We start from the raw sequence: 13,261 nt of genomic DNA, 5'->3' as shown, positions 1-13,261 counted from the left end.
GGGGGAGCTCCCTGCATATGGAGGGTGGTCCTTGGCACAGCCAGACTGCCTTTGCCAACGGGCTGCTCTAAGGGCTTCTCCTGGCTCCAGGCACCAGCCAGAGGCATGTCCCCAGTCTGGGACAAGGAGAATGTGGACTCCAGGCCTCCCAGCATGCTCTGCCCCCAGGATCTGGGGGTCCCTCATGCACACCCCACCCCACATGCTGCTGCTCGGAGTGAGGCACAGCACGGGCTAGGATCTGCTGTCCTGCCCCATGGCAATGAGCTCCTGTCACCTCCTCGCCATCCAGAACTGCCACAAGCCCCTGTGACAGCAGGACTGGCCTGAGGGGGACCCACAGCATCAGGGGCTATATCTCTGCCTGGACACTGTGAGCCTAGGAAGGACAGAGCAGGAGAGGGAATCTCACCCAGACACAGTCCTTTATTGCAAAACCACAGGAGAGCAGCCAAAGCCCACAGCCCTGCCAGAGCCCTGGCTGTCCCACACCCACCCAGTAGTATCCCTCCCTCTTCCCCCAGGTCCAGTGCTGGCTCCACCACAAGGCAGCCTGGGCAAGCTCTGCACCAGCGAAGAGGTAAAAAAGAGGTTCCTGAGACACCGTTGAAGAAAGGAGATGCCCCATCTCCCTGTCTGGAGACACCTTTGAGGGGACCATGACCTGTGCAGGGTCTGCCAGGAGATGCAGGAGAGGAGGCAGAGGATGCGTGGGTGCTCTGCACTGCCTCAGATGCTGGGGCAAGCAGAGACCATCAGGGTGGGTGGCAGTGACCTTTCAGCTGAAGAGCCCCTTTGCCTTCTTTGGCTTGGCCTTGGCTGCAGGAAGACGGGGCTTCTGAGCTGGGGAGGAAGCTGGCTGGAAGCAAAGGGGAGGCAGTGTCAGTCCCCGCCAAGGGTCATGCAGGATGGGTGCACGTGTGCAAGCAGTGACACTCCCATCATCCCCATAGGGGAGTGCAAACCACATACGTGTGCAACCACATGCTGCCCAGCCAGGGTGCAAGGGGTAGGATAGGCTAGGAACCAAGCTGGAACCTCCAGCTCATGCTAGAGTGACACAGGGCTGGGATGCAAGGAGGGAAGGGAGGTGTGGGCCCCATTCTGCCATTGGTATGGAGAAGCTGTTTCTAGAGCTGCACTCACCGTGATTCCCTCGCTGGAAGATGCTGTTTCATCCTCCTGGGATGGAAGCGGCAGTTGGGGATGCCCTGCAGTTTCTGTGGTGGGTGCTGGGTCCTCAGCATCCTCTGATACCAGCAGCAAAAAATGCAATTTGGGACTGAGATGAAGGAGCACAGGGTATTGCCCAAACTCACACTAGGATCAGTGCCTGGGTGCGGAGCTCAGCCCATGGGTGGAGAGCACAGAGGGACACTGTTGCATGGGCTGAGTTGCAACCAGAGCTCCACTCCCCTTCCCCCAGGATGGGGACTCAGACGCAGGGGGGCTAGGTGTTTCCCACACTCCCCATCCCACAGCCACAGAGCTCCTCACCTGAGCGCTGCCGTTTCTGAGCCTGCTTGGCCTCCTGCTGCGTCACCGCCATGTAGAGCTGCCGCAGAGCAGAGGGGAATGCCTGCTCCTCTCTCACACCGCAGATCTGCGGCAGGGTCTGCAGGGGAGAGCAGAGGCACCATCGCCCTGCCAGGCCATCACCTGCCAGGACACCCAGCCATGGTGCTACAGCAGATGCTGGGCAGCAGAGAAGTGGCCGTGCATCCCTCTGCTCCCCAGCTGTGCACACACACACACTCACACACTCACATGCGTGTGCACACACCTGCACACCTCGCCGGCCAGCAGGCTGCCTCCCCATTCAGAGGCAGACCACAGAGGCTTGCGAGTCATTCATGAAATGCTGGAGATAAGATCGCACAGGGGAAGGGCTGCGGCTTCCCCATGGAAGCACCACAGGGGCCGTGGCCGGCTGATAAGGACAGCCAGCCTTGGTCAGGGGCAGGACCTTGGCACAAGGTGGGGATGAGGAGTCCCTGCCTGCCAGAGCTGCCTCCAGTGATGTCTATGCGGGCAGCACAAGACATCCTCAGTGGCCCCATGGCAAGTGAGGGTGATACAGCAGTGAGAACGGGGATGCACAGGTTTGCTCCCAGGCTTCCAGAGCAGCTCCTGCCTGCCTGCACACATTTTTTCTCCATCCAGGCTCAACGCAGGGAAGCCCCTCTCCTTCTGCCAGGGCTGCGGGATGCTACCTTCACCCTCCGGGCCATGCTGATGTGCATGGGGGACCTTGGCTCTCACAATGGGGATGCTGGCAGGCTGGGCAAGTTCCACACTCCACTGGGAACCTAATACAGCAGCCAGCCAGCAGACAAACACGTGCAGGGACAGGGCAACATCTGTGTGCCTTGGAGGGGGTGGCTGTGTGGGGGTGCATGGGGCACAGTGCGGGCACACATGTGCATTTGAGTGTGGGTATGCGTGTGTGCACGAGGGCTCTGGGCACAGTCGTCTGTGGGTGAGCGTGGCTCTGGGTGAGTATGTGGCTGGTTGCGTGGCAGTGGACCTGCATGCATGTGTGTATGTGTCAAAGGTCTGTGCACTAATCTCTGCTCCGCTCCATGCCCAGACAGCAGGAGAACAAAGTGTAACAGATAAGGCTGGATCCTCTCTGGGCCATGGGAGCGGGGAGGGGATGGGGACGCTCAGACCCACTCAAGGCCAGAGTCCAAAGCCTGGATCCAACTTCCCAGTGGCAGAAAGGGCAGGCTGAGCCCCCCTCACAGCTCCCCACCGCACCGGGAGGGAGGGCAGGGATGATGCCAGGATGGGTTGGCTGGTGCCCAGAAAGCCGCCTTCCCCACAGGTGTCATCCCTCCTGCTGAAGCCACAGACATGAAAGGCTCCTTAGCTGTAGGACACACGTGCCACTGGGGTCTGCTTTTTGGCCAGCTTCTGTGCAGGACCTCCTGTGTCCCTGCCCACTGCCACAGGAGGGAGTGATGCTCTGGTCCCAGTGCCCTGCCAGCATCCCTGGAATTGCTGGGCAAACACACCTCGCAGTGCCTCCTTGCCTGGCCTCTGAGCCATGAGCTATGTTGGCCCATCACAAGGTGCCAGGAAGGAGGAGAAGGAGAGATGCTGAGCACCTCAGACACCCAAGGGATGCTCTTGCTCTGGATGTCTCAGCCCCATGAGGCCAGGATTCCACTCAAGGTTGCAAAAGCAGCATCTGAGGCCAGGAAGGCAACTGCACTTCAAAGGCAGGAGAGGGACTGGCAGCGGGTGTCCGACACAGCCCAGATCAAAGGCACAAGCTGGAGTCATAATTCAGAGTAAAACAAATAGCAGCTCCCAGGAAAGCTCAGAACGGCGGTGGAGTGGGCAAAGTGTACTAGATAGCACTGTGCGGGTCAATGCCCTGGGAGGGCGGGAGAGTCCCCTGCAGAGCCACACAGACCTGGGTGCCACTACCCTGCTGCCCACCCCCTCTCACCACCACCAAGGGGTCCCCAGGGAGCACAAAGGCAGTGGGGCAGGCTGTGCACCCAGGCACAGGGTGCTGCACACCTCCCTCTGCTCCAGCCCAGATGGGACGCAGGCTGTGGTGCAGGATGGCACCTGGAACACGTCTCGAGCCCCGAGGCTGCCCAGGCTGCTCCTATTCCCAGCGTCCAAGTGAAGATCTGCGTAGAGCAGCTGCTCTCTTGGTGCTCACCCCAAATGCCTGGAGCCAGCACCACATCCCCACGGTGTCCCCGGGAACAGGGCAATGCTGTGGAGTTCCACACTTGCAACCACCCGGTGTTCCTGAGACCAGTACAAAGACACCCGCTGGGATGGCACCCTGGGGAGGCACTGGGAGAAGGGTGCCCAGTGCCACCAGCCCCTGGGGAGGGGTGGGCATCTGGGGTGGCATAGGGGTCTGCAGGTGCAGGGCACCTACTGCCCAGGCCTCTGAGAAGGGCCCAGCTCTGGCAACCCCAGGGTGGAATTTGGGAGTCACCAGCCGTCTCCTGATGCTGCCCTTCCCGGAGCCTCCTGCCCACGGGCTCAGAGCCATCGGGCCATCAGAGCTGGCCCGCACTGGGATGGGAGGACCGTGCTCCACAGCCCCCGAGGGAAATGGGTTTATAGCGTTTCCCTGCAGAGCCATGACTCAGCAGGGAGCAGAACGTGCTGTGCCAGCCACTGGCCACCTGATGGCCCCGGAGGCTGAGAGGGACAAGGAGGTGTCCCCAGAAGAGGCCGGGTGGGGGGACAAGCCCTGGACACTGGTGACTTACCCTCCCTCCTTGCCCCATGACCCCAACGCATCCCTGAGCTGAATCCTACTGCAGACAACTTGTTGTCCCCACTGCAACGTCAGCCCTGGACTCTGGTGGCTTGTTTTTCTCTGATTACCCATCTCTGGGATAAACACGACGCCCAAAGTTAAGGGAGCAGCACGAGCAGCGAGCTGGCACCCCAGGGAGTGCTGGCCGGGTTGTCCCACACGACTCACCGGGCATCAGGGAGTGATGCCTGGGGAGCTGGCACGGCTTGCCCCACGTGTTATGACTACCTGGCCACAAGGCCAAACGGGATGCCCCGGTATCAGGAGAGACTCAAGGCTGTGGCAGCAGCACGGGAGGCTCTGCAGCACACCCTGAACTGCGATTAGCCTGGCCGGGGGGGCTGCCTGGCGGAAGGGGCCGGGCGCCTGACCTTGTGCCAGGAGCAAGCCATTCTCACCGGCAGCGCCGCAGCGGTGGGGGCAGCTCACAAGGAGCTGATCTGCATCCTCACTCAGTGTCCCCCATCCCAGAGGGCTCTGCTATGAGGCTGTACTCAGCATGGGGGTGCAGCAGGGCCAGCGGTGGGCAGGGTACAGCATCCATCTCTCAGGCATCCCACCTTCACCCACCCCTACCCAACTCCCTTCTCAAGAGGCCACAAGAGATGGCGATTTGGATGTCCCTTTGACAGTGCGAGCCAGCGGGGCACATCACCCAGCCTGGCACTGTGCCACTGATGCAGAAGCATCACCTTTCCCTAGCCCTGGCCCAGCGGGCGGGGGCTGCAGGCAGGCTGGATCGTGCTGGGCCCCCGCACTGGTGCCAAGCACCAGAGTCTAAATCGGTCGTGCTCAAAGCTGGGGACTGACCCTTTCATTATCACACCAGACGTTCAAAGTGGTTACCAACATTCTTAACTACAAACCCCACATTCCTATTTTTTAATATATTTTTAACTGGAAAACAGAGCGAACGGGGCCCATTTGGAAATTACAGCCTGGCTGCTGTGGCTTGTATGTCAGATCTGCCCACATTCCCGTGGCCAGCCTCAGCACATGCTCCACAGGGGCACACTTAATAATTCCTGCCGGGGCCGGGAGCCAAGGGGTGTGGGCCGGGGGGTGCATGGCTTCCCTGGGCTCCCTCTGCCAGCGGGCTCCATGGAAGCGGCGTGCTGGAGCGGCAGCCCGGGAACGGTGCACCGGATCTCCGGCGATGGGCACAGCTGCTGCCGCGCTGGCACGGGTGAAGCGTGGAGATGCCACAGGCAGCCCATAGTGGGCAGGGGAAGGGCTCCATGGCCAGGGCGTTCCCGTGCCCTGTGGCCAGGCTGCCCTCAGCACTCTCGCCTGCCACGAGCTTTGTGTGTGCTTCTGGGAACAGGACTGGTGTAGCTCACTGGATGCGAACTGGGTGCCTCTGCCCATGGTCGTGCCAGCATCCGTCAGGCTGGGGAGGGATCCACTCTGGGATCCAGGTAGATGAGCACCGATCTGTGCTGGCTGCTCACTCAGCCTCTGTCAACAGTGCTGGACCAAGGGATCCCACCAGGATCTGCCTGTGGGAGGACAGAGGTGGAGAAGAACTTCTCCCTCCTGGCTGGGGTCAAGGGCAGGCAAAGGGGCAGATCATCCCTCTGGGATGGATCAGGACACACCTGCCTGGCCTCCCACCCCCATCTCCTTGGTGGGGCAGTAACCTTTTCCCTTGGGGCAGAGCCATCTCAAAGCACCCCAAGCTGCCCCAAAGCCCCCCCAGATGCCCCATACTGAATGCTGTTGCCCTTTCCCAGCTTCTCCAGCCCTTGGAACTGCTTGCACACAGACACTTCAGCTTGCAGCAGTCCCTGGGGCACTGTGCACCCCAGCAGCAGACAGCTAAGGGATCTGCCCTGAGCTCACACTGTCCCCAACACCCCCTGCCAGGCGTGTCCCTGGGGACATGCAGCAGCAGCAGCTAGGAGAGCTGCCGGTGCTGCCAGCCCGCCTGTGGAGCAGGCAGGGGCAGGATGGCCAGGGCTTCCCAGGCAGGGAGCCAGGCCCAGCACACCTGGCAGGAAGCGGCGGTGCCGGCAGGGGAAGGCAGCCGGAGAGCTGCCGAGGGGTGAAGGGGTCACCCCGGGGAAGAGCGGGCGGTGAGACCGGGGCGGCCGAGCATCCTAAGCCAGACCCAGCCCGGCCAGGCCCGGCACTCCTCCCAGTGCTGCTCCAGCCCTGCTGCGGGCAATGTTTTCCTTTCCCCCGACTTGCGAGGCCTTTCCAGCAAGCAAATGTCAGGCACATAAAGAGCGGCACTGTGAGCGGAAGATGGAGCAAGAATGCCTGCCCGCGTCCCTCCGTAAGTGCTGTCTCACACTTCATCAAGGCAGCCTTTGCAAGCCAGGCACCCGCTTAACAACCAGCAGTCTATGCTGGCCGGCAACCGCAGCAGCCCCGCCGCTCAATACTCTTTTCTTTTCTCCTTGTGCTGTTTTCATGGCTTGGGTTATAGCTTTCTCGCAGACACTGAGCGTAAGGGTGCGGCGGCAGCGGAGGCTCTGCATTGTGCCACTGCCGCGCTGGGGTGGATGCAGGTCCCCCCCGTGCAGGGATGCTGGGGGGGTCCTGCCTCTGCCCTGCCCACCCGCTGCTGCTTCCAGAGGAAAAAAACAGGGAAAGAAGGGTTGGCAGCAGCGCAGAGGCAGGGCAGGAGGTTGCAGCATCTCCTCCCCAGCCATGCAAGGACCAGCCTACCAGCAGCAGTCTGGGGCTTGGCACAGGGCTGGTGGAGGGCGAGGAGCTCCAGCCCCCAGCGGGCACAGCCATGCCTGGAGAGAGGCTATCCCTCCACCCTGCCCAGCAAACCCACGGGCATCTGAGACCTCCTGCTGCCCAAGTGCCGACAAACTCTCTGGAAGTGTGGGGTCCAGCAGAGCAGCCCTTGCTTCAGGCACAGCAGGAGAGCCTCCAGGGTGCCTAGCATTGTGTGCCACTTTGGCAAGGGAGCTGGGCAAGGCGGATGCCCTGAAGAGCAGCAGGTTTCAGCATGCCAGGACTCGTGAGGACTTGCTGCTGGCTTCCAGGAAGGCAGAGCCACAAGCTGATGGCACCTACAGGCATCACCTCTGGCAACCTGGCCCACCACTGACACAAGACGCCTTCTCCAGGGGCGAAGTGCAGGCAGGGGAGGGTCTGTGCAAGCCCAGAAGCAGAAGACATGGAGACCTGGTGGCCAAGGTCCCTCCTGTCCCACAGACACAGCTCAGAGAGCCCTCTTCTCTGCAAGGAAGCTGGGTGGCTCACACTGCCTCGTTATTGTAGGGTGGCTCAGTGAATATGGACACATCACCCAGACTTATTATTGTAGGGTTCCTCCGCAAAGCATGCCAGCTCATGCGGGTTTATTATTGTCTGTCCAGGAAAGCTGGACACATCGTGCTGGTTTGTTATTGTAGGGTTGCTCAGGAAGGCCAGCCAGCTCATCCCAGCTTGTTATTATTGCACAGGGCTCACGGGGGGCTGGCCAGGAAACTTCCTGCAAAGTGGGGTGACGGAAAGGGAGCCACACCTGGTGAATCACAAGGATGCTGTGCAGCGATAAGGGACAGCGAGGGCTGGGATCCGACACCCTGGCTCCACCCAGTGAGGACAGGCCACTCATTCATGGGCACAAACACTCTTGGCTCCCTTGGAACCCACAGGGCAGTGGGGCTGTCAGAGCATGGAACATGGGTCTGGGCTGGGAACTGGCAGAGCAGCCCCTAGACCCTTGAGAAGGAAAATCTGGGTGTGAGAGGGGGAGACGCATGAGGATGCTGCACCCAGCATGTCCCTAAACCCAGCACGCAAGGGATTAGCTAAGCTAACAGGGCTTGGAGAGGAAGCTGGGGCTGAGCCAGGTGGGATTAGGGGCTTTGGGGAGAATCTGGGTGCGTTCAGGAGTGATCTGAGCAGAAGGCAGCAGCCTCTACACCCCGGCGGCTTTGCAGTTCTTCCCAAGCATGGGTGCAGCCGGAGGGGCAGCCCCTGGGGACACTGCCCCATCATCACCCGAAACTGCAGCAGGAAGCATTGCTGCGTGGGGCAAGGGGGTAGCAGGGCTTATCCAGGGCTGGCCCGGGCGGCTCCCCAGGCACACAGGTCCAACATGCCCCAGTGGCCCTCACACCGCTGCTGGCACAGCCACTGCGTCACTGTCACTTCCCTTTGCTCTGCAACAGCCCATGTTTCCCAGCCCCAGCAGCTTGCTGGTGTCTGACGGGCAGTGCCCAGATGTGCCAGGTGCTCAGGTGTCCCCCAGGCAGTGCCCAGATGTGCTGGGTGCCCAGGTGTCCCCCAGGCAGTGCTGGGTGCCCAGGTGTCCTGCAGGCAATGCCCAGCTGTGCCGGGTGCCCAGGTGTCCCCCGGGCAGTGCCCAGCTGTGCCAGGTGCCCAGGTGTCCCCAGGCAGCGCTCAGCTGCTCTGTGCAGATGTTGGTCCCCAGCCAGGCAGCAGGATTTAGTGTCAGGCGAGCTCTCCACAGGCAACTGCGGCAGCAGGAGGCGAGGCTGCCCTGTGAGCACACAGCCCCTTCATTCATGGCAAAAAATAGCCCCCCGGGGTGTGGTCCAGCCTGGAAAAGCCCCCTCCAGCCCTTGCCAGCCCATGTTTATTCAGCACAGGGAGGGGGGACGCGCTGCCCTCCCCCTGCCCATCATCCCTGCGCACCACCTCCCTGCCAGAGCGCTCTTGGACGTGGTTCCCTGGATCCCCCCCAGCCAAAACACACAGGCTGGGGTGGGGGGGATGGCAAACCCCTAAAAAGCACTGGGTTTGTCTCCGGGAGGAGCAGTCCCCAGTGATGTCATGAGAGTTTGCAAGTGGCCACATGAAAGGGACTCACTGCCCAGGAAACCCACTGGCCCATGCTCTGCCAGACAAGCCAGTGATTCTTCAGTGGGCCAGGAAGGAAACCTCAGGGAGCCCAAGCCAAGCCTGGCCTTTTCGCAGGGACAGAGCCCGCTTCCAGCCCCACAGACCCCAGGGTCTCCAGCTCTGCTCTGCAGTCCCCCTGTATCCCAGTCTCAGCACCAGCAGTTCACAGCAGCCCAGTCCCTGCCCCCAGATTGGTACCACTGGCTACCAACCCCTGCCCTGCGGTCCCCAGGGCACCAAGCCTCGTCCTGTGGTCTTTTAGTATCCTAATCCCTGCTCTGCAGCCTCCAGAGTCCTGACTCCTGCCCCACAGATCCCAGACCTTCTCTGTTCATTGGCCTGGGGGGAAGAACCCCCATTTCCATGGTGATCCATCAGGCTGGGAGCGGCAGGTGATTTAGGGCCAGGTGGTGCTTCCAACAGACAGCAGGGATGCAGCAGGGCAGGGGATTCTCTTTCGTGAGAGATTATGCAGGGGACAGCTGGGAACACACAGACACAGCCCTCCATCTCCTTTCCCAAGAGCCAGCCGGGATCTTGCCCTGCACCTGCGGGCACTGCAGACACGTGCTCTGAAACCAAATCTGCTGCCCAGGGTCTCCCCGCCCCATTTCCCACGGGCGCAGGACACAGTGGCTGGAGCGATGGGGAGGCTCTGCTCTCTCCTCTCCATGCAGGAAACACTCCTGGGCTCCCATCCGAGCCCAGAGTCCCAGCTCTGCACCCCACCCTACACGTCCCAGCCCCACCATGGATCCTGCAGGGCTGTTTCAGGCCAGCTGAGCAGTGACAAAAGATCCTGTGACTGGGACCCCACTGCCCTCAGCAGAGAGAGGCTCTTTGCAAAAGGGCTGGCTCCGAGCAGACCACAGCCTGGGCCAGCTAGGATGTGTGGTATTGCCATCCTTCTGGTACCCAAATCTGCCCATGACAGCGCTGGGCTGACAGGGGAGACAGGGCCAGTGGGCAGGAGACAGGAGTCCCCAGGGTCAGAACAAGGTTTGCAGGGTGTTCCCTCTCCCAGAAGGGACTGGGATGGGATGTTTGCCCCCACTGCCCCTGTCCCAGTGAAGAGAGGGGACTTATTCTCCGGGACTGTCAATCAGGAACCTCTCACCAGAGCTAAAAATGCACTCTCAGAAGGAAAACAAAATAAAAACACAAAACAAAACAGAGAGGTGAAAAATTCCTTGACATTTCTCTCCTGCGAGTACCCAGGGCCGGCAGAAAGGCAAGAGCCCCCAGAGTTTGTCAAGCAAACACTTTCACACCCTCGGCCACGCTCAGCATGCTGCCGCTGGAATGCCAAATATATATTTAAGCCCTGCTCATCAAAGGAGTCTGTTCGGAGTCGGTCTTGGGCAACGTGCATGTGGGTTTGGCCAGAAGCAAAAACCAGAGACACTGAGAACATTTCTTGGGGATGGTAGACAGCTCGTGCACACACACACGCGTGTGAGATAAATACAAACGTTCAAGGTCGTGTGGCTGTAAGGTCATGGGCTGGGCACGAGATACCTGCCTGCTGCGGCACTCACCCTTATCAGCTCCCGTTGCACCACGGGGTGGGGATGTTTAGGCTGGAGGGAGGCCAGCAGCCATTCTGCATTCCAGCACACTATCAACTTTGTCAAAACTAAATGAGCTCAGCCAACAAAGCTGGGGTCCGGGGAGATGAGCAGGAAATGACGCTCTGGGAGAGTACAAGCTTGTGGGGACACAGAGGGTTGGCCAGGGCTGTGCACCCCACGAAGAGGTGATGGGAATCCTCAGCCCTGGCACAGCACCATGCAATAGGAAGGCACAGATAAGGCATTCCTGCAAGTCTGGGGCTGGTGCTTGCCAGGGAGCCACGACATCCTGGGCCACTGCACGGCTCCTGCTCTGCCTGCCCCTGGCACTGAATCACCAGGTGCCAACCCCAGCCTTCCCGCAGGGCACTGCTGCTCATCTGCTGCCAAACCACCCCTAGCCGCTTACTCAGAGGAGCAGAAGGCAGGGGATGCTGCCTGCATCTGCCCCACATTGTGCTGCTCCACAGCTCCTCCTCTCAGCCACGGCTTTGCTGGAACAAGCTGCCTGGGCACAGCATGGAGCACTTTGGGAGGGAGGCTGCAGGCAGCAAACAATTGTGGCCTTCTGCATGGACCAGTCCTGTTCCCCTCCTTTGGGAGCATCCCCTTGGTTTGCTGCAGATGGCCCAGGGACCCATGCCCATCTCATGGACCACCTTAGAGCCAGAGAGATGGGGGAGTCTCTGCCTTTCTCTGCTTCTGCATGGGGTTTGCTCCCAGCCATGGCAGTGCTGTGGGGTTTGCAAGGCCCTGGTGCTGGCCGCAGAGCTGAGATGCTCCTGCTCCATCTCTGGAGGGAGGTCTGGGAGCTGCCACACAGGGCCTGGAGGGCAGGGCAGGAGCTCCATCTCCACAGACAATGGGCTGGGCTTTCCCCTCTCTATCATTGCTCCAGCCTCCAGCCAGGAGTGAAGACACCAGAGCCGCTCTGGTTACAGCAGGGGCAATCCCGGCACTGGCGGGGCCTGACCCTGTGCAGCCATGTCCCCCAGACCAGGTTCATCTCCAGGTAAGGGGAGAGATAGCTGGATGATGGGTTGGATTTCAGGCACCTGCTGCTAATAAAACACTCTGTGAGGGCACTTTCACCCTCTCAGTCCTTGGATAGAGGGATGGGGTCCCTGCAGTGCTGCCTGGGGGGATACAGAGGGCTGGGGAAGTCAGGAGCTGTGTCCCTGACCCTGCCCCATGCTGTGCCCATCCGCCTGGGCAACAGGACCTCCTCTTGCTGCTGCAGCCCCATCCATCTCTGCCCAGCCATGGGGATCCATGTTTTCAAGGGCAGGGGTCCCAGCCCACCAGGAACATGATGCTCCCTGCCACACCACTCCCCCACGGGTGACGAGGAGCAGAGACCTCCCCCAGCTCTGGCAACTGCTGCTTTTTCCAAACCCTGCCCACTCATCATGCCAGTCTCTCCATTCAGGCTTGCCTTGCTCCAAAAGGTTCACCCACCACTTGCCATGTCCAGACAGCAAAACCATGCCCTTTGGCTAAATATAGGGTTTTTTAAAAGCCTCACCATTTTAATCCCTATTTTTCTAGGTATTTTCTTCCATACAGCACTGTCATCAGCAGCAATGGAAAACAAGGAACCCAGGGCGACTGCTTGTACCTGCCCTGTGCTCATGTCAAACGTCATCTGTCTGAAGTCACTCTCTCCTGAATCACCATCACCTTCCAGTCTAAAAGTTGGTTTATCATTAACCCTATCCATAATAACATGCTTCAATATATTGTCTCCTATATGGTGCCAGGCTTGAAAATCCTTTTCCATAACTGAAACCTCTGCATCCCTATGGCCTTGTTCTTTGCCAGCCTTAAAGACATCAGAGGGGTGGCAAGCTGGACAGTGCTCACTCCTGCCCCTGCTCCCCCATCCCAGACCCCAGCCTTTGGTGGGGCTGCTGCCTGGCTTGGGGCCCCAGTTTCCAGAGTTGCTGGGGCACCATGCAGGAGGACCTTCTCCCTCCCCAGACAGGTTTTACCACAGCCTCAGGGGAATGGGGGATCTCTACAGCCCCCCGCCGCACTGCTATCGGCTGCCATGATCTCAAAACAAAAGCCTGTCACTGGCAGACACAACAGTGACACGCAGGGAGCTGTCTCTTTGCTCCCCAACAAACCCACCTCCTCCAGCAGATCCCAAAGAGGAGCCGAGGCTGGGAGAGAACCTCTCCTCAAAAGGCAGCTCCCAAAGTAGACATCAGAGCCAAGGCTGCTCCTTGCCCTGCCCTGGGCTGGCTCCTGGAGCTGGTACCCGCAGCCCGCTGCCTCCTGCCAGGCTGCACATCTGCAGCCTCCACCCGTGCAGGAGAGCAGGAATCAATTACAGGGCTGGCAGCAGCAGGGCTGCCCCGGGGCTGGTGAGCAGCACCAGCTCCAGCGGCCGCGGAGCACGTGGCACAGCACCGGCGGCAGCCTGCGGCTGGCCCTTCACCGGGACTGAGCACAGATGTGCCACTGCCTCATGGGGAAGACGCAGGGGAACCACTTGAAAGCCATGGGATGAAAGTGCTGGTAAACCAGGGCCACTCCTCTGCACTTCTGGCTCCCC

At 60.4% G+C, this 13,261-nt stretch overlaps 1 protein-coding gene across 1 annotated transcript in view; it reads right to left on the bottom strand.

Moving 5' to 3' along the window:
• Positions 1–525: 525 nt before the first annotated feature.
• Positions 526–13,261, bottom strand: part of NHEJ1 (non-homologous end joining factor 1) — a 43,863-nt gene continuing 31,127 nt past the window's right edge. The window contains exons 6-8 of the mRNA XM_065638074.1: positions 1,498–1,615; positions 1,147–1,250; positions 526–859 (exon numbers count right to left, since the gene is read on the bottom strand). Coding sequence (XP_065494146.1) covers positions 779–859; positions 1,147–1,250; positions 1,498–1,615 — 303 coding nt within the window. The 3' untranslated portion in view covers positions 526–778. The remainder of the gene's footprint in view (positions 860–1,146; positions 1,251–1,497; positions 1,616–13,261) is intronic.

Source organism: Caloenas nicobarica, chromosome 6 (assembly GCF_036013445.1).
Source record: "Caloenas nicobarica isolate bCalNic1 chromosome 6, bCalNic1.hap1, whole genome shotgun sequence".
NCBI classification, from domain to species: domain Eukaryota; kingdom Metazoa; phylum Chordata; class Aves; order Columbiformes; family Columbidae; genus Caloenas; species Caloenas nicobarica.
The sequence above is the reverse complement of the archived record's forward strand: the minus strand, read 5'-3'. Positions and strand labels throughout refer to the sequence as shown.